General features: G+C 45.4%; 1 protein-coding gene across 20 annotated transcripts in view; it reads right to left on the bottom strand.

Annotated features, from left to right (window-relative positions):
• mycbp2 (MYC binding protein 2) overlaps positions 1-20,024 on the bottom strand; it is a 105,149-nt gene that overhangs the window by 22,421 nt on the left and 62,704 nt on the right. For 12 of the 20 annotated variants that reach the window (XM_080786273.1, XM_080786284.1, XM_080786287.1 and 9 more), the window contains 20 exons: positions 19,644-19,822; positions 19,398-19,540; positions 19,162-19,262; positions 18,820-19,038; positions 18,386-18,608; positions 15,830-15,948; positions 14,942-15,029; positions 13,821-13,870; positions 13,034-13,206; positions 12,456-12,600; positions 11,581-11,787; positions 11,249-11,304; positions 11,037-11,152; positions 10,803-10,900; positions 9,460-9,576; positions 8,524-8,664; positions 5,494-5,721; positions 4,175-4,307; positions 1,833-1,958; positions 50-232 (listed from right to left, as the gene is read on the bottom strand). In XM_080786273.1, coding sequence (XP_080642399.1) covers positions 50-232; positions 1,833-1,958; positions 4,175-4,307; positions 5,494-5,721; positions 8,524-8,664; positions 9,460-9,576; positions 10,803-10,900; positions 11,037-11,152; positions 11,249-11,304; positions 11,581-11,787; positions 12,456-12,600; positions 13,034-13,206; positions 13,821-13,870; positions 14,942-15,029; positions 15,830-15,948; positions 18,386-18,608; positions 18,820-19,038; positions 19,162-19,262; positions 19,398-19,540; positions 19,644-19,822 — 2,845 coding nt within the window. The remainder of the gene's footprint in view (positions 1-49; positions 233-1,832; positions 1,959-4,174; positions 4,308-5,493; positions 5,722-8,523; positions 8,665-9,459; positions 9,577-10,802; positions 10,901-11,036; positions 11,153-11,248; positions 11,305-11,580; positions 11,788-12,455; positions 12,601-13,033; positions 13,207-13,820; positions 13,871-14,941; positions 15,030-15,829; positions 15,949-18,385; positions 18,609-18,819; positions 19,039-19,161; positions 19,263-19,397; positions 19,541-19,643; positions 19,823-20,024) is intronic. The other 8 variants (XM_080786278.1, XM_080786281.1, XM_080786282.1 and 5 more) reach the window with 5 other exon arrangements.

Below are 20,024 nucleotides of genomic sequence, written 5' to 3'. Positions count from 1 at the left end.
CACCTGTGCAAGCAAGCGCCGACACTGTCAGACAGACGGACAGACTTACTCGGAAGCTGTGGTTGCGGCTGAGACAGTTGGGAGGGGTATTGTCCAAACACAAATGGGCTGTGGACAAGGGAGGAAGAGGGAGGTTGGGCGGCTTGCTCAAATACGGAGGAGGAGGAGGTGGGAGCTGCCGGGAGGAAGGGCCCAGACTGAACGGAATTCAGTATGGCACTCAACCGGTCACCTGCAAATATGGGAGACAGAGGAAGGGGGGAAAACTACAGCTTACACTACGGTTTTTAGGATTCCAAAGGGGAGGTTGGGGGTTGAGGGTGGGTCAAGTCATTCAACATTAACCATTGAGATTATCCATATCGATCAATCAATCAGCTAACGGGGGTTTGAGAGGGTATGCTGGGGGGAAGGGGGGGGGGGGTGAGGTGGCAGTTTTGTTGGGGAGTAAACTAATAGCGAGGTGGGATAATGGGGTGATGTCATCACAGACTAGTGTTTAGGACGGTCCGTCTCGTCAAGACGGGTGAATTGCGGCAGCAGCTGGACAGACAGCCCAGACCGACTGGACAAGAAGCACACCGACTGGTCCATGCAACAATGCCACAAACACACACACACACACACGCGCACACACACACACACATGCCTTATACACTGCAGTAATGTTAGGCAAAGATACAACCACGCAATAAGAACCATGCGCAAAACAAAACAAAAAAGAGAGAAAAATGGATGAGAGACGAGTGGCGAAATGGTGGCATTTGTGACTTTAGAGAGTGATTGATCGATCCATACTGTATCACGACGTGCACACAATATGAAGGTGTTACTGTACACCACCAAGTGGTGTGGAGATTGTTAGCGTTTTCTTTTTTTTTTTAGAATAGAATAAATGCCTCGCAAAACCACATGAACCCTAGCTTCCATATTCTGGGGCATGTAATACAGTAATTGGCAAAAAACGTTGTGGCAAAGAAATGAGCAGATCTATAAACTCTCTCAATGTTGTGAGCTTGTGGATTGGCTAGCTTTGGCGAATAAATGTACTTGTAGATGGGAATAAAGAGGCGACAGTACAGGGTAAGTACAGGGTAAAAGGGACATCCTTAGGGGGTCTTTGATAGATATGCATCGTTATTCGTAACCCATTTTGGGCGGGAACCACTTTTGGTGTTGTATTATGTAATGCTTTAACTATTGAAAAACAGCAGATCTACAAGCTCATAGCGTGGCACTCGTAGGTCTGCTATTTTTGAAGAATCGTGAAAAGTGACATGAAAGTGTTTGAGAACGACTGACATAGCTTTTTCAAAAAAGCAGTCAGGATTTAGAAGACATTTGCAGAATCGTTCCCAGGTCAAAATGGGTTAATGGGAAATGTCCCTGCTCCCCCCCCCCCCCCCCCTTTAAGTGGTTAGCCTAAATATTGTGAAAGAAGAATATTGTGAAAATGGGACAAAGCATCCAACTGAAAGGTCCTATTAAACCTGAGGAAACCAGATCAGATAAAGCAGGGAGTAAACGAAAGGGCAAGAGAAGTGCAAAGGGTGAGATATGCATCAGGAAAGGAGTGTCGCTAACTGACCATAATCACACGGTGGCCATTTTGGCTCTGCTGCCATACCCCAGACACCGGGTTGCCCACCGTGTGAATGTGGTTAATGAAAAGGCAACCATTAAACAAACAAAAAAAGTGAACATCATAACGAAACCGTTTGGATGTTGGAAATATAAAAAGGTGATTTCATGCCAGGTAGAGTCGGAGTGGAATACTAGACAAAATCCTGTCACATCAGAGAGGACAAAGAACCATTATAAGCTGATCTCACCTTTGTTGTTGGAGATGCCATAGTCAAAGCCTTGTGCTCCGTTGGAGGTGGTGGCTCTGTTGAAGGCTTGGACAGAGAAAGGGCTGGGCGGCGGGGTCTGGGCCCCATGCTCCACTAGAGTTTGTTCTACAAGAGCAAATAAATGAACATTAACATTAACACAAGTAAGACGCGCGGACGTGGGATGCGAACGCAGCTCGTAAATTGCAATAACAATTCGAATAAATTACGTACTTTTTTAAGTTTTCTTTTTAGTTAATTATTTTTTAAGTTAATTTTGTTTTTAAGTTAAGTTTTTGTGTGTGTGTGTTTGCGTGTGTTTTGTGTGTGATACAGCTGCGCCCTCTGGTGGCGGGCGGGTGGTGTTACAGCGTGACACACAGACAGACATGTTCTGCTAGGCAGAGGCGCAACACTGACCGAACGCTAGGGGGGGATATAGAGCGGCGCCGCGAAGCGGCGCCGCCGAAAAATCCGTCCCCCCCGTCCCCCCCACTACCCTAGGGGAGGGGGGGATGGGGGGGTCTAACCACCAAAACGTGGGGTTATGGTTAGGGTCGGACTACAGAGAGGTTGTTCCAGTGACTCAATCATTGAGTCACTGGAAGCTAAACTATCTGCAATTTCCCCGAAAAATAATTAGCCTATATCTATACAAGCTCCATTAGCAGGCAGCAGCATGTTTTGTCTAAATTGTCTTTGTGGCCAACAAATGTAGCTACATTTGCAAACAGTGCTGTTGACCATGTTGTTACATGGTCCATATAACATACCACCAGACCACCAACAGACAATGCCAATATGCTATATTAACATTAGAACGTTTTAAAGACAGATTAATTATTGACGACAATGCAACCTGTGGGTCCAACGTCACTGAAAACTTTCATAATGGCAATTAAATTTACTCACGAGTGCTGATGTGAAATGGAGGATGTAAGAACACACTTTTGTTGTATTAGAGCAGGGTAAATATGAAGTTTTGCGCCAAGGTCTTGTTTATATTCCTCTTTACATGTTATTGTCGCAATTTGGTCCGTCTGAGATCTGAGTGAGGGGGCCTTCCTGAGTGAGGGGGTTTCTGACGGCGTCGCTTACTCGCTTCCCCTCTGTCAGAGGTGGAAGCTACGCGCAGCCGTCGGGAACCCCCCCAAACCGACTGTCCCCCCCCCCCCTCCAGAAAAGAGGTCTTTCTGCTACAGAAACTGTCAGACGAAGACCAAAAACACTAGCGGGGTTCCTATGTTGCGTTATATTTTTCGAAAGAAGCAACAGCTGTACCTATAGTCTCGTACCAGGCCCAAACTCATCTGGGGGGGACCAATGTGACGCTGGCAGGGGACGCGTCCCCCGCGTCCCCTAGGCTATTGCGCCCCTGCTGCTAGGTCTCATAGTTCGGGGGCTCATTGCGTTCGCAATTAACTGGTATTGCATTCTATTACTGTTACATTCTTGGGTTATGCTACTATATTTGATCACATACCCACACTTTATTTACCCCGCGAGGATGATAAAAGCAGGGTTTTTTTGTTCAGCTGCCGTATCGGCAGATAATATCTGCCGATACGGCAGCTGAACAAAGCCATATTATGGCAGCTGATCACAGAATGGCTAAGCAGCACCAGCCATGTTTTTCAGCCAACTCCCTCCACGCTGTTGGGGAATCCCCGGCAGGACTAAATGGAGCAGTTCCTCATATAGACAGTAATTTAATCATATACGGTAGTTGTAAAATTAACTCTTGTGTTTTTTAATAAATACAATTATGGGTATGTAGGGCTGTCACGATTACAAATTTAAGTTTAAGATTAATTGTCACACAAATAATTGTGATTTAACGATTTAATAGATTTTTGGCATTGAACAATGGAACATATGGATAAAGAATACATTTCTGTTTGGCTGGTAATCAAAAGATGCACAGGGTATGTTGTATATCTCAATTTGTATAACTGAAATATACAAAGAAATGACTGACATTCATTATTTTAATACTTTAAAAAAGGGTACTAATGTCTGCATTTTATTACCAAAATATAGTTTTGACAGGGACTATGTCCTCTCTTTATTATATTAATTGTGCTGTCCCTTTTAAGTGTCTTAAATGTTTCTTTGTACTTTTTGTACATTTCCTTCTAGTGTGTCTTGAATTTAATCTACATTTATACATAGTCTTGTTTAAGTTTATTTGTTTGCACCTGAGCAAGACCAACAGTGAGTACATCACTTTGACTACACCGATCCGACACGTGCAGCTCCCTACCCATTGGTGGGATGACTGTCGGGTTGAACCCATTTCTGTCAAATCAAGTGAAACGTTCAGGCGTCAAAGGAAAACTCACCGTCGTCATGGCGGAGGTACTGGTTCCCCCCGCGGTCTCTGGCCAGCGACCAGGCCTCTCCCTCGTCACTCTCACAAAACTCCACCACGCTGTTCTTATCCAGCTGCACCCATGTTCCCTCCGAGTTGACCACCTGATTGCACAGACAATCCTCTTTATCCGTACATACTCGCATGCCGTGAACCACCGTCCTCACGCACACATCACGTCCAATTGAAATTCATTCGTTATACAGCCAACCCGGGGATCATACAACTTAAAATCTCATTGCAACCACAAGGTACGAAAACCATTAGCACAGCCACACAATCCCCAAACACAGACACAGACACTACACGAGATCAGTCCATGCAAATACACGATCCATTTATCATCCGATTTACAAGCACACCCTACAGTGGCAAATCACATTGATTTGGTTTAATCGATTTCATGGCATTAAAACGACACCAGGGGACAAAATGTATGTAACTAAAAGAAGAACAAAACTTACTCTAAAAGGGTAGCTTATTGAAAGGTAAATGCATGGGGCTGATTTTTCTTAACTCCCTGAAATATCATCATTTTGGACAAACAGACATAGATGAGGAAGCGTTAGTGAGTGTGGGGTGTGTGGGGGGGGGTTGCAACGTTTCAGATCCAGACAGGGCAATCCAGAACAGGTTCAGAGAGGAAGTTCTAGAACAGCATGACACACTATAGCAGCCAATGAGAGGCCAGGTCAGGTCGGATAAGGAGAGGCTCCATTCAGTTATAGGGTCAGAGGCAGTTTAGAGATCTCAAAAGTGCCGTTATTCACAGGTAAGTTAAAGAGAGTGCAAAAAAAAAAAAGGATATAGCAAGTCACAGAGTGGCTCCAGCATTTTGTGATTCAAAATAAAAGTATTTTCAAGGCATTCGAGTATCATGAGCAATGAGAATGAAGTGAGTTCACAGACAGGCTGAAAGAAATAAGGAAAAAGGTCAAAATGCTGTAACCAGGGAAAAAGAGAAGTCCACGACGAGTGTAAAGACACAGAGCACACACCCTCGCCCAGAAGCATCGTGTATATTCCCCCTTGCAAAAAATAAATAAATTACATTCTTTTACAGTGAAATAATTTGAGAAATCCAAGCGGAAGTGAGAAATGGTGATTCCTGTCTTTGTTAGCGAGGAAAAGGGCAATATCTGGCAACAAGAACTTTTAGTATATTCACAGTGATCTCAATTTTAGATTTATTCAGCTGAAGCCACAAAAAAAAACAAAAAACACAGCATTTCTTTTCGTTTTTTTTTTTTTTTTAGGGTGGAGGGAGTGGTGGGGGGGTTGAGTGCGTACCTCGCCTACTGCCTTGACCTTGTTCCCCAGTACTAACATTCCAATGGGGATACCCCTAAGGTTTGGGCAGCTTCTGATGTTGTGACCAGAGGGGCCGGTCTTGACTACCTTATAAAGCCCCGGGCCGCCGCCCTGCCCCGCCCCGCTCTGCTCCCGCATGGGGGCCTCGTGGGAGGGGGCCCGGCTGCTCACCTCCTTTATGTTCTCTTCCGACTGGCCCCTGGCCTCCTGTAACAGGGAATGGACACGGGGTTAGAGACAGGATAGTACACAGAGAGTGCGACAACAACAAACAAACAAAGAAAGCAAAGGACTGAGTTAGAGAGTGATGAGTCGTGAGTTAACGTGATGGGAGAGCGAGTCAGTGCTAGTGTTCAAATTATTATTCCCCCGGATTCAGTGAATCCACTCTTTTTCAGGGTGGCAACGGAAATTTCAATGCATGTTTTTCCACAACTAATTAGCTTGAAAACAAATAATAATTCCTAGGACGTCTGGAGACGTCTTGGGCACAAATTATGTTAAGAATATTATTTAGATGTGTTGTTTAGACAAGCAGGTTTGACGTTTAACCGATATCATAGTGTATTTGAAGCACTACAGTGTTTTGTGATTATGTACCCTGTCATTTCTTCTTTTTTTTTAAATACTGTTTTTATTAGGCATTTTGTATTTCTGACATAACTTCAGAATATAATTGACAGATAAGTAATAATAAAATAATAATACGCTGTCATTTCTTGACTAGTGTTCATGCACTTAGATCACTCATAAGAGTATCTGCTAAATGTCTACACTGTAATTGTCAAATTGTAATAAATGTAAATGATCTATACACAACGGCGAAGAGATTAAAAAAAAATACCTGCATGTAAAACAAATAAATAATTCGACACAACGTTCCAACATTGTAGTGATGCAGGTAAGTGACCAGTAGACAAATGGACCAGCTCAAATTCAGTGAATGAACCTCTTCCAAATAATCTACTTGGGAAGCATGCCATTACACACGGGGATACAGCACTGTACAGTACATGGCAACCCTCATGCAACAAATTAGTTCCAGATTTCTTTATCCTCATGCAAACATACAAACTTGGCCTTGCTTCATTCCCCATTACTTTCATTTTCCAATCAATGTTGAATCAAGACAGGGGTTAACAGTCATGACGACAATATATCCCGTTTAATAATGTCAAGGAGTCTAGGGTAATAGCAGTGATATTTAAGCTTCCATCACTGCTCTAAAAAAAAAACCCAGAACACAATTAACAACCATGCAATTGTGTCTTGATCTCCTCTGGCCTTTAAGTCTACAACATCACAGAGGGGTTTCGAGGGGACAGGTAGAAATGAAAAAATAAATAAATAAAAAACTCATGGCAAAGCTACAGGACAGCCAGGCTGAATACATCTCTCCTTCATACACAACTCACCTGTGGTGGGAATATAGTTAAGGGGGTCCACGACAAAAAGGCGATATCCCTGACTCCTTGGCTAGCATTAAAGACATTCTGAGCAACAGATTGTAAGACAAGTCAAAAAACGACACAGGACTCGAGATGAGAGCGTAAAGGAGGGGAAGGGGGGACGGGGACGCTGATGTATTTTTTTGGAAGGAAAACAATGTTTGGCTTGGCTCTTCTGATATATTTTTTTTTATCACATTTAAAGTAATTTAGGAAGGCAAAGAAGAGAGAAAAGAGTAACAGATTTTGCCCAGTGTTAAGGTATAGCGAGGCCTGTTAGTTAGGGATGCAGGGATGTGTGGGTGACCATGAGGAACTGGGAACACTGACAAAGCCTGTTAAATAATGTGATTGCTTGGCGCCAAGTGGGATCTTGATGCATTCTTGCATTCATGAGCAAAAATATGGATGGACCTTCCCTTTGAACTTAAAAACGTTTAGGGTCAGAATATCTGCAAAACATGATTCGATCAGCAAAAACAACAGCACCAGAAAAGAAAAAGAACTTCCAAAAAAATTCTCCACTTTGGATGATGTAGTGTGTCATGCTGTTCAAGACAAAGATCTTACATGGAAGCCTCTTATAGAACCTCAAAGCAGCCCCAATGCAAAAGGTGGAATTGGTGGAGTGGTGGTAGAAGAAAAAGTGCAATTTACTGCAGAAGCGTTGTGTGGAACCAGTGATTGCTTCATGACAGAAAACCACCTTTAATTTTGATACTCACTCAGCAAACGCACTCACAAGATTGTGATACCTTGTTAGGAACGGACATTAAACCACTTTCGACGTATGTTGGCAACTGCATTTTGGGCTATTATTATATATTATTTGTATCTACTTAATCTAGAGTTTTTAGGGGTTTCTGCACCATGGAGCAACAACACCTGGACCCTTTTGTGCTGCAGCGCCTGCTGCGTTTGTGAGCTGTGAGAAGGCAAACGGTGAGGAAACGACACAGTTGGGTTGGACCCACTAAACCATACACAGACAGTTCTCAACTGCTACCGCTCCCTTTTTTCCAGACAATATTCCTGCATTGGGGAAGTGGGGAGGGAGGTTGACTTGAGTGCTCTGAAACACGCACAGTACTAACTACTGTAGTTCCGTGAGGGTTTACAAGGGTCAAATCCATCCACACACACACACACACACACACACACGGGCGCACACACTGACACACAGACACGTCATGGTTATATTTGCAGTAAATGTCTCTCCCTTGCACATGAGTTAAGGCATGCAACGCACTCAGCTGCTGCGCCTCCTTTTTGCCGTCTTGTTAGTGAAAGTTGTGACGCTTGGCAGTGCTTGCTCAGGTAAACACATCATGCAAGAGAACACACCCCCCTGCAGTAGTCCTATCATTCTGAAGAGGCTCTCATGCTTTAAAAGGGAAGCATTTGGGAAGCATGTGTCTGGGTGGGGGGAGGGTTTCTCTTGACTCGAAGCCTTTTCTCTACTGAGTTCAACAGGGGTGGTGATCTCTAGTGTCTTTTCCGCATGTGTGGGCAGCGTAAGAAACCTCTGCCCCCTTCTGCGCGAGCAGGCCCGTTTACTTACGTCAGCCGGGACCAGCAGGCTCCTGCCCAGGTGCTGGTTGAACGAGAGGCACCAGGCTTCGGTGTACCCGTTCATGTTGGGAACGTACTTCTTTAGCGTCTCGTCGTTCAGCCTGAGCCACACACCGTCGTCATTGTGCATCTATGGGGGGAAAACAAGAGGAACAGAGCAGAGCCACGCCCCTCCTGTTACTATGGAAACAGGAGGGGGGGGGGGGGGGGGGCAGAGCCCCTCTAACAGAACACCTCTGGAGGCTGCAGGAGAGACCCGGGTCAATTTGAAGGGGAAAGGGGGGCTACACAGAGTCAAAAAGAGAAGAGAGAGAGAAAAAAAAATTCACAATTGCCAAGTTGAGATGGCGAGCAAACAGTGCACTGGGATTCAGTATGAATTGAACTTAAGAGTTTATGTTGAGGATAGGGAAGCCAAAAAAGACGATAGCAATGAGCGAGCGAGTGTGTGAGTGTTCAAGATTTCTTTATTGTCAAACCAATTATATGTCAGACATATAGAGGGCTGCGTGTGTGTGCGTGTGTGTGTGTGTGCTGGGGGGTCGGGAGCTTTTAGTAGATTATTTAATTTCGAAGGGAGCAATGCTGTGTAGGCATTTATGCCTTTCATGCTTTTAGATTTTTTTTCTTCTTTTTATCTCTCCCTGCAGCCTCAGAAAAGTCTCACATGGGTATGCAGCAAAATCAAAGAAAAGCAACAAATCTGTGAGCTTAGAAGTGGGTTCTGAATCAACAATGACATACACGCAATTGCATTTAATAAATGTGTCAGATTTACTCCGAAGACATTTAAACAATAATTTAAAAATGAATCTGCCTTCACTAACTGACAGAAGTGTGTAAATAGTGAAATGGGAGCTCAAGCGAAAGTGGACAGTGCTTCTAAAAACACAGGCTCAACTCCGCCCGGTCCCACGTGGGTTACCTCATCAATGAAAGTGATGGTGCCATTGACTTGCACTATGCCTATCTGTTCACTCTGCAGGGAGGGGTGACTACGCACACGCAGGCCTGCGCTGTCCTTGGACACAAATTTGCGGACCTGAGAGAGGAAGCAGAGGAAGACAGGGAAACAGTGAGCCGCCGGAGCAGACAGACGAGAGAGACAAATAAGACAAAGTGCTGCAGAAGGAGGAAGAGGCAGAGCACACCGACAGCTGGGGGGGGGGGGCACACGCATTAACTCTCTCACACACGGCTTTCAGTGAAAACACACACACAACTCTCTCACACACGGCTTTCAGTGAACACGCACAACTCTCTCATACCCGGCTTTCAGTGAAAACACACGCACAACTCTCTCACACACGGCTTTCAGTGAAAACACACGCACAACTCTCTCACACACGGCTTTCAGTGAAAACACACGCACAACTCTCTCACACACGGCTTTCAGTGAAAACACAACACGCACAAAGCAAAACCATCGGCAGAAACGTCAGAAAGGGCAGGAGTCCCCCCCCACACCACCACCACCAACAGTGCCCCCCCAGTTGGATGAATTCTGTTTTTAATCCTGTTATACAGATACTGTACATGTGCTTGGTGTTAATAGGATAGGCAAAATAAGCAACTGGCTTCAGCCTATACCATTTTGGTCTTAGTGCAAAGTTATGATCAAATTAAATTAAATTAATGCTCATTCTATGACCAAAATAAACTGAACTGAACTGAACTACATGCATGCAGGTGTGGTTTCTGTGCTCTCAGAAAGAAAAAAAACATTGTGCTGAATTCGATTCAATATGCACACCTTGTTGCTTGTTTCCCCAAGGTGTGTCAAGTGTTTTTGTGAAAAGTTAAACGAAAAGAACATAACTGTAGCGGCAAAATGTCAGTAGAAATTATGCCTCATTCAAAATGATCTTCTCGCGAGTTGTGACAATGATGTATTCATCTTTAGCACCTTGAACTTTGGAGTTTACCAATTAGCCCTCCACCGAGTCCCTCCCCAACAGATCCTTGTCCAATAGGCACGTTAGCAGCGAAGAAAGCATGACCTGCATATATTAGCAACCGTTGCTAAACTATTTGGATTGGCATTGGACAATCGCTTTTTGGGGTGGGATTTAGTGAAGGGCTGATTAAACAAAGCATTTATCCAACTATTCTTTTCACAAACGGCTTGACTGCTCAACCATTCAACACACGCCACACGGTTGAGTCTATGCATTTACTTTTGTCTGTGTTGTGCATTGCAATTTACCATCGGCAGTGCGCATGCATGCATTTCATGAATGGATTTGTGTAGAACAGCTAATGGCTCACCTTGCTAGGCTGAGGCTCAGCTTTTGGTTTGACCATCTGAGTGCCGGGTGGGATCATGCCTTTGGGAGGGTCTTTCACTTCCACCTCCATACCAGCATCTTAAAAAAAAAAAACGACAAAATTGCATGTTCACACAAGCATAATAAAGAATTCAACATTCTCTCTGTAAGAGAGTTTGAGAGCGGACAGGATTGCTACTGTGCCAATGGCTGCATGTGGCGACTTTTGAAGTACCTATTTCAATGCCGTCGATGGTGACATGGATTGTGTAGAGGCCTACTGCCCCAGGAGTCCAGTTGGCACTGTAGGTTCCGTCCGTGTTGGCCCGGATCAGCATGTTCTCGCTGGGTCTGTAGGGGGAGAAAGACAATGATCCAACTGTGAGCGGACTTAATGTCGCATCACTTCTGGATGAGCAAAAACCATTCCTGCAGTGGCCTGCTTACCTCTTCGGCGTAGGGGAGGCGAAACGCAGCTCTTCAAAGGAGTAGTTTTCATAAGCCTGTTAAGTGACCAAAAAACCCCCAAATGCACCAAGTCAACAACAGCCAAAATACAAAGTTTCCTGCCCTATAATTGGCACCTCATTGAGTGTGCGACCCTGAAATGTTTTGGGAGCTGCCCAAATATATATATATATATATATATATATATATATATGTTTAAAGTTGTTCAATGCTAACCTTTAGTGCAATATATTGATTCCAGAGTAACCGACTATTTTTGACCAATAAGTGCATTTAAAGTGTTTTAAGCATGTGTTGAAAAGGTCTCTGACCTTCATCATGGTGATGGCGATGTAGCGAGCCTCTTTGACGATCATGGGCTCGTAGGTGGCCTCCAGCTTGGGCGTGGGCAGACCGCCGAAGGTCAGATCGGTGCCCAGGGAGGAGGAGGAGGCGCTTCCAGGGAGCCTCTGGAGCTTCTTCACGTTGTCCTGCTGCATGGACTTCTTCTGGGAGACCGGCACGGCCTTCACCTCCACCTGGACGGGGACGGTGTGCACGGTAAAACAGACCAGCCTGCACTGCAACATGTCATAGAACAGCCGGCACAGTGGCTCTATACTCTCACACAGGCCAATAAATTATCTACTTACTTACACATGTATGAACTATTTAGCACTTAACTCTATCTCTACCGCTAGCTGTTAGCATAAACCCCAGTTCCCAGTGCCAGCATACGCGTTTACTTTAAAAGACGGAATTTGCCTGCCCCCCCCCCCCTTTGGAACAAGAACACACTTTTTACCTTTCGTCAGAAGCTTCAGAAGCTTTTACATGGCGGCAGCGTTGAGGTACAAAGGCCCAAATTAAATCCGAAATGTGGATGGCAGAAGATCCACCAAGGAGAGCGATCCAGCTAGAGTCCGACTTATGGAGGTTTGAAAATCCTCCTTTCAACTGCTTTGCACTGTGAATATATTTTCAATCCCATAGTTGGAACGGTGGGGCGTTGCCATAGGAACCGGACCAATGTTAAAAGCTTCCGTAGGCCTCAACCATTATATAAGAGTATACGTTGGGGTACGTGTATACAGGACCTGGGATATGACGCCACCTAGCGTTGACGTCCGTATATATACATAACTGGGGAAAAAAAGAGTTAAGAAGAAGAAATGACGAGACAGAATGTAAAAAAAGGTATTCTGACCTTCATGTTGGGGACGTGCACCACGTCTCCATATTGGTCTTTGGTCTGTACGACGACCGTCGTGGGCCACCCACAGCGGATGTCGTCCTTGTTTAGGATCAGCGACGTCTTCTGGGGGTCCGCATACGAGTCCGGCTGCAGCCACCTGCGAGCAGCGGAAAATAACAGGAACAACGTTTCGATGTCTGTTGTTGTTTTGAGCACTAAGAAGCAGGGATTTAACACCGAACTAAAGTGTTGACTCTATCTTGTGCAGGCAAGACATCATAAAAAAAAATCCTTAACCCATTTTGGGGGCAGGAACCCCTTTTGGTGTTAGCATTATGTTATGCTTTAGCTATTGAAAAATCGAAGAACCACTGACATAGAAACATAGCTTTTTCAGAAAACTGTCAGGATGTAGAAGACATTTTTAGAATCTGATCTCAGGTCAAAATGAGATACTTCTTCGTGTATATTTTATCAGTCAATATCTTGAAAAAGAAGAAACTCTTCATATGCAAATAAAAAGGTTTAATGAGGTCTGTTAAGACCGTCATCAGGTTATCTTAAGATTATCAGACACAACAATATCTCACCTAGCTAGGCGTCCTCCACTCGAGCTCTGCACGCAGGTGATGAAATCTTCCAGGAAGGAGTGTTCATTGGTTTGGAGGTGCAGAGGCAGGTTCCCTTCCAGAGCCTCCAGGATGGTGGGGGAGTGAGACAAGGCCAGGCCCTTCCCCAGTATACCCGAGTGGGACTTTACCACCTGGTAAAAAGAAAAAGGGTTGAAGACAGGGACAATATCTGTGAGGGAGACGATTAGTTGAAGAAAAAAGTGGAATGTCCGCACACGATATAATTCTGCTCCCCGTCTTTTTTTTTATTCCATTCCTGTAATACACCTGCCTGACATGCCGCTTATTATTATTATCTCTGTGTATTCCTATTATATTGTATATATATGTATTATATTTTGGTGTATGTACGTATTGTATTTTAAACCTATTGTTCGTGAGTGTATGGCCCCTTAATTGATGTATTTGTATTGTTCTGGAGTGGATCTTCACACACAGCCTATTGGCTTATCAATTGATTAAATGACGACACCCAGTTATGTTCCACCTATTTAAGGTTGTCAAGGCCATATACCCATGTAACTTGAGAAAGCCCGGAGGGGCGAAACGTTGTTGTATTGATAGGTTGGAGAAAAAAAAAACGGGGAGCAGAATTATATCGTGTGCGGACATTCCACTTCTTTCTTCATTTAGTCATTTTTTTGGATCCAGCACCGTATTCTGAAACTGGGATGTGCTGCATATCGTTTTCCTGCTTTACAGGAGACTATGAGTTCTCAGATCACAGCTAAAGGTGTGTGTGTACCTGGAGAGAGGCTTCCTCGAGAATCTCAAGATCTTCCTCTAATTCGTTGCCTGTGGGAAAAAAAACGAAAGAAAGATGGAAGAAATAAAGCAACCGTGCACAGCAGCGTTTCTCAACATTTTCTGGATCATGAAAGTCGAAAGTGTTCCGCTGCCATGTTAAGTGGTCAGATGGGTGGACCGAATTGCATTTTCGGAGCATATTTATTTTTTATGATCAATCAACTCGATTGTGAAAAAAAAATGAATTTCATCAATTTTATCATTTAAATCTTTTGCGTTTTGGCAATTATCTGTGGGCCCACCTGCAATACCCTCACTGTCCCCCAGTAGGCCCCCGACCCACACATTGAGAACCACTGCGTGTACTGTACTGTACTGTACTGTACACACAGTACCAGAGCAGAATGAGGCATGAGACAATCCATTCCACGCGGGAAGACGGGATACTTCGCTGCCTTGTGCGTCACACGTGAGAAGACCAATACGAATGAAGACGCAGGGCTATGACGCACTGTTATAGAAGGGTATGCGGCGCATGACATCATCATCAGACCAGGAAGTTACGCAGGAAACGCCTACTAGAGTGGCAAAAGAGTACTTTCTGGCCTTTGACAGCCCATAGATCCACACGGAAAAGTCATATCTGATTGCATTAAACAACATTGAACAATGTTAAACTCACTTTGTACTGTACGTATGTTGCTTTGCCACTCGATGTGCCATTCACTCTAAGCATGCTGCATACCCTCTGCCCGGGGAGGCGGGCGGGGTCAGCGCCCCGTGCGTCTTAAAAGTCCCAGTCAAAAGTTGTCTGTGAGCTTATAATAACCCATTCTGACCTGAGATCAGATTCTAAAAATGTCAGTCGTTCTTCGAATTTTTCAAAAATAGCAGACCTACAAGCTCGTATCGCGCCACTCGGTGGCGCGATATGAGCTTGTAGATCTGCTATTTTTCAATAGCTAAAGCATAACATGATGCCAACACCAAAATGGGTGCCCGGTCAGAATGGGTTAATAAGTGCTTCCGTGTTCACGCCAGGAGGCCGCAAACTCCCAAAGTGTGAGCTAGCTCTGTGAGCCATATAATTGATCAAATCCAGTGGCCCTCCTTCCTTACCTATGGGCAGTGCCAGGTCCTTCTTCATGAGAGCTGCAGCACACATACTGCCCAGGTAGGCCAGCTCCTTCTCCAACTGGATGATGCCCTGACACAACGCAAAAAAACACTTGTGTCATTATTAACCATTTGCCTTGCACCACAATCAGCACATTCTGTGCCTTCTATATGTCCAAATGAGATATGAGCTTTCTGCCCGACAGGAACGACATACTGTACACATACATGCACATGGGTGATAGAATTTTCATATAATGGCTTTTTTTCTTTTTTAAACAAACAACTGGATGGCTGCCATAGATTGTCCGGTCACCAAGGCTGCTAATTCAGCCTGACAGCGTGTTGCGTGTTCGAATCGCTGTTTCTCAGACGACTTTTGCTACTGTAAGTCACTCCCCATCAGCCTACTGTACTCTGTAGTCTGACTGGATGTCTTTGTAACAGTGATACTAATTATAGATGGATGGTTGGATAGTTATATAACAAGTGATTCTGCCCGGATGGCTTTTTAATAATCTCGATTGGATTCATTTATTTCCGTCAATTAAAGTTTTATTGACGCAAAAAGTTAAAAAAAAGACAACTGCTCAATTTACAGATTGGATTAGATTTAAAGACTGTATATTCACAATTCACATGTGTATGTACTGTACAGTGTGTGTGTGTGTGTGTGTTATATATACACACTCACACACACACACACACACACACACACACACACACACACACACACACACACACTTTAGTTATTACCTAAATCTTGGCTTTGATTAGTCCGATTCGACTGCCAATCTCTCAGTTGAAAAATAAAGAAAGAAATCGACTGATGCATTCGTGAGACTACACACAGCAGAATATTATCCCAGGCACTCCTCCTCCTCCTCCTACCTCATCAGTCCCAGGGTTGAATTCATATCCCACAGCGACACACTTGAAGCCATAGAAGCATGCCTTCTCGTCTTTCACATAATCGGATGCCGTTTCCAGCGAGAACAGAACTTCATTTCCTGAAAGGAGAGGAGAGGAGAGGGCGGAAAATCATGACCTTGACACCACAGGAAAGACTGACAGTGACAGATCAGTCATGGGTAGACCAAAAGAAAGACTGACAGTGACAGATCAGTCATGGGTAGACCAAAAGAGAGCCAGCGTGGCCAGGTGTCTTAGTAAACGTCCATTATATACAAGAATACATTTCAGTATGTACAACAATAAATAAATGTCAATTGCCTTACATTTTTATTATTATTTATTTCATTTTGAGTAGCCAATACATTTTTTGATCCCTTTTTTCGGCCCAATTTAGCCGTTATGCATATTCCAACCCCACACATGTCTGTGTTATCACTGCTGTTGTGATGCATCCTACTGGCTCGCCTGCCAGTGAGGAGCCCCCCCACCAGGAATAGGTAGGGAAAAAAAAATTTAGAACGTCGACGTCAGGCCTAAATGGGTTAAGTGGATTAACCCATTTTGGGGCGGGAACCCCTTTTGGTGTTAGCATTATGTTATGCTTTAGCTATTGAAAAATAGCAGATCTACAAGCTCATAGCTTGTAGGTCTAGAACCACTAGAACCACTGGCTTTTTCAGAAAACTGTCAGGATGTAGAAGACATTTTTAGAATCTGATCTCAGGTCTAAATGGTCAAGCAGCAGGAGCCCTACAAATCCAAACTGCTACAAAATGCAGGGCCTTTTCGTACCTGGTAGCACCAGGACAGTGGTGTTTCGCACCTGGTAGCACTAGGACAGTGGTGGGTTTGTACCTGGTAGCACCAGGACAGTGGTGTTTCGCACCTGGTAGCACTAGGACAGTGGTGTGTTTGTACCTGGTAGCACTAGGACAGTGGTGTTTCGTACCTGGTAGCACTAGGACAGTGGTGGGTTTGTACCTGGTAGCACTAGGACAGTGGTGGGTTTGTACCTGGTAGCACTAGGACAGTGGTGGGTTTGTACCTGGTAGCACTAGGACAGTGGTGTTTCGTACCTGGTAGCACTAGGACAGTGGTGGGTTTGTACCTGGTAGCACTAGGACAGTGGTGGGTTTGTACCTGGTAGCACTAGGACAGTGGTGTTTCGTACCTGGTAGCACTAGGACAGTGGTGGGTTTGTACCTGGTAGCACTAGGACAGTGGTGGGTTTGTACCTGGTAGCACTAGGACAGTGGTGGGTTTGTACCTGGTAGCACTAAGACAGTGGTGTTTCGTACCTGGTAGCACTAGGACAGTGGTGTTTCGTACCTGGTAGCACTAGGACAGTGGTGGGTTTGTACCTGGTAGCACTAGGACAGTGGTGGGTTTGTACCTGGTAGCACTAGGACAGTGGTGGGTTTGTACCTGGTAGCACTAGGACAGTGGTGGGTTTGTACCTGGTAGCACTAGGACAGTGGTGGGTCTGTACCTGGTAGCACTAGGACAGTGGTGTTTCGTACCTGGTAGCACTAGGACAGTGGTGGGTTTGTACCTGGTAGCACTAGGACAGTGGTGTTTCGTACCTGGTAGCACTAGGACAGTGGTGGGTTTGTACCTGGTAGCACTAGGACAGTGGTGGGTTTGTACCTGGTAGCACTAGGACAGTGGTGGGTTCGTACCTGGTAGCACTAGGACAGTGGTGTTTCGTACCTGGTAGCACTAGGACAGTGGTGGGTTTGTACCTGGTAGCACTAGGACAGTGGTGTTTCGTACCTGGTAGCACTAGGACAGTGGTGTTTCGTACCTGGTAGCACTAGGATAGTGGTGGGTTTGTACCTGGTAGCACTAGGACAGTGGTGGGTTTGTACCTGGTAGCACTAGGACAGTGGTGTTTCGTACCTGGTAGCACTAGGACAGTGGTGGGTTTGTACCTGGTAGCACTAGGACAGTGGTGTTTCGTACCTGGTAGCACTAGGACAGTGGTGGGTTTGTACCTGGTAGCACTAGGATAGTGGTGGGTTTGTACCTGGTAGCACTAGGACAGTGGTGGGTTTGTACCTGGTAGCACTAGGACAGTGGTGGGTTTGTACCTGGTAGCACTAGGACAGTGGTGGGTTTGTACCTGGTAGCACTAGGACAGTGGTGTTTCGTACCTGGTAGCACTAGGACAGTGGTGGGTTTGTACCTGGTAGCACTAGGACAGTGGTGGGTTTGTACCTGGTAGCACTAGGACAGTGGTGGGTTTGTACCTGGTAGCACTAGGACAGTGGTGGGTTTGTACCTGGTAGCACTAGGACAGTGGTGGGTTTGTACCTGGTAGCACTAGGACAGTGGTGGGTTTGTACCTGGTAGCACTAGGACAGTGGTGTTTCGTACCTGGTAGCACTAGGACAGTGGTGTTTCGTACCTGGTAGCACTAGGACAGTGGTGTTTCGTACCTGGTAGCACTAGGACAGTGGTGTTTCGTACCTGGTAGCACTAGGACAGTGGTGTTTCGTACCTGGTAGCACTAGGACAGTGGTGGGTTTGTACCTGGTAGCACTAGGACAGTGGTGGGCCAGCCAGTGGCACCAGAGAACTTCTTGAGCTCTGTCCAGGTGTTGATGGTGTCATTGGCCAGAGGCTTGCCCCCGAGGCCGGCCAGGTGGAATGTGCGGCAGGGGATGAGCAGGCGCAGGACATCCTCAGGCTGGGCCGTGCCACACTGAGAGTCAAACTCTATGGTGGTCCAACGGACACAGTCTGGGAAGGACACCTTGGGGAAGGGGAATAAGAGCAAATGGAAACACCGGTTAATCATTGTTCCCGTGACAGTAGAGTCCATTTAGGTGAAGAATATCAAGTCAGCCATTGAAACTTCAAGTCTAAAACAATTTCGTCCACAGCCGGTAATATTTCTTTTTTGACTTCTTTTGAAGTACGCTTCCTGCTAAAATATGTTATGGTGAGGTAACGGTATGACGTACTCTGTACTGAGTCACTCCAGCTTGCTTGTACGGGTGGTCACTCTCAATCACAGAGTAATGGCTAGAGGTCGTACAAGCTGATAGGCCCTGCTCGGGCTGGTTCCCTGTAGTGCTATCTGTTGATTGGTTGGGATTAAAGGTGGGTGGGGCATACTTCTGGTTGAGGGCAGAGACAGCAGGTAGTAGCTCTTGGACTAGGCCAAAGACCTCAACAGCAGCCTGAAGGAGAGAGAGAGAGAGAGAGAGAGAGGACGGTACAGTAGATTTAAACCACCATATTACATCAAAAGTACCACAATTCATACTACCATGACAATAGATGCACAACTGGCTTGTTCTTACCTTGGGTACGGAGGCAGCCACAGGGCCGATGTATGCCAGGATAAGGGGCAGCAGCATGGAGAACAGGCTGGAGGAGCTCAGTAGCTCTGGAATGTCTTCGGCTGAATAAAATTGGAGGACAAAAAAATGTTTTAACAACAAAAATAAACCAAGCGGATTCAACCAAAAAGTGTCTTCATTGTATAGACTAGAGGACTCTAGACCAAAGTACTGCATGTTGACGCCATGTTTCTCACCGTCGACAGCGAACGCTCTGTGCAGAAGGTCCTTGGCGGCTCTGACCACGGCACTGACCACCGACAGAGCCCGGCTGCAGTTCTTGTCCTCCTCGTTGGCTTTGCTTAGCAGCTGGGATTGTAGATCACCGTCATACTCACTCCTACAGCCAATAAGAGTACAGGACGGTCAGAAAAAGACAAACATTCAATGCAATGGTAGAATACATACAGTGTGTGTGTGTGTGTGTGTGTGTGTGTGTGTACCTGTAGTAGAGGATCTGAGGGATCTGACCCCTGGTCTGGTTTGTTCCATTGCTACTCAGGCTGCACGTGCTGAACGTGAACGCGACGCCGTCGGAGCACTGAACCGTGGTCATCCCGCCGTCTCCGTTGGCCGTGCGGCTGCCGTAGTTACGCAAACGGACGGCATACTTTACGCCCTCCTAGTCGACAAAGTATAAACGTGTTCCATCAGAAAACCACCATAATCTATGATAAACCAATTACATTATTATCAGCTCCGCTGTTATTATTTCATGACCTTTTAGTTCCTTGTGAAACGCATTTTGGGGCGGGAACCCCTTTTGGTGTTAGCATCATACTATGCTTTAGTTATTGAAACATAGCAGATCTACAAGCTCATAG

Source organism: Protomyctophum bolini (assembly GCF_963924005.1).
Source record: "Protomyctophum bolini genome assembly, chromosome: 16".
Classification (NCBI taxonomy): domain Eukaryota; kingdom Metazoa; phylum Chordata; class Actinopteri; order Myctophiformes; family Myctophidae; genus Protomyctophum; species Protomyctophum bolini.
The sequence above is the reverse complement of the archived record's forward strand: the minus strand, read 5'-3'. Positions and strand labels throughout refer to the sequence as shown.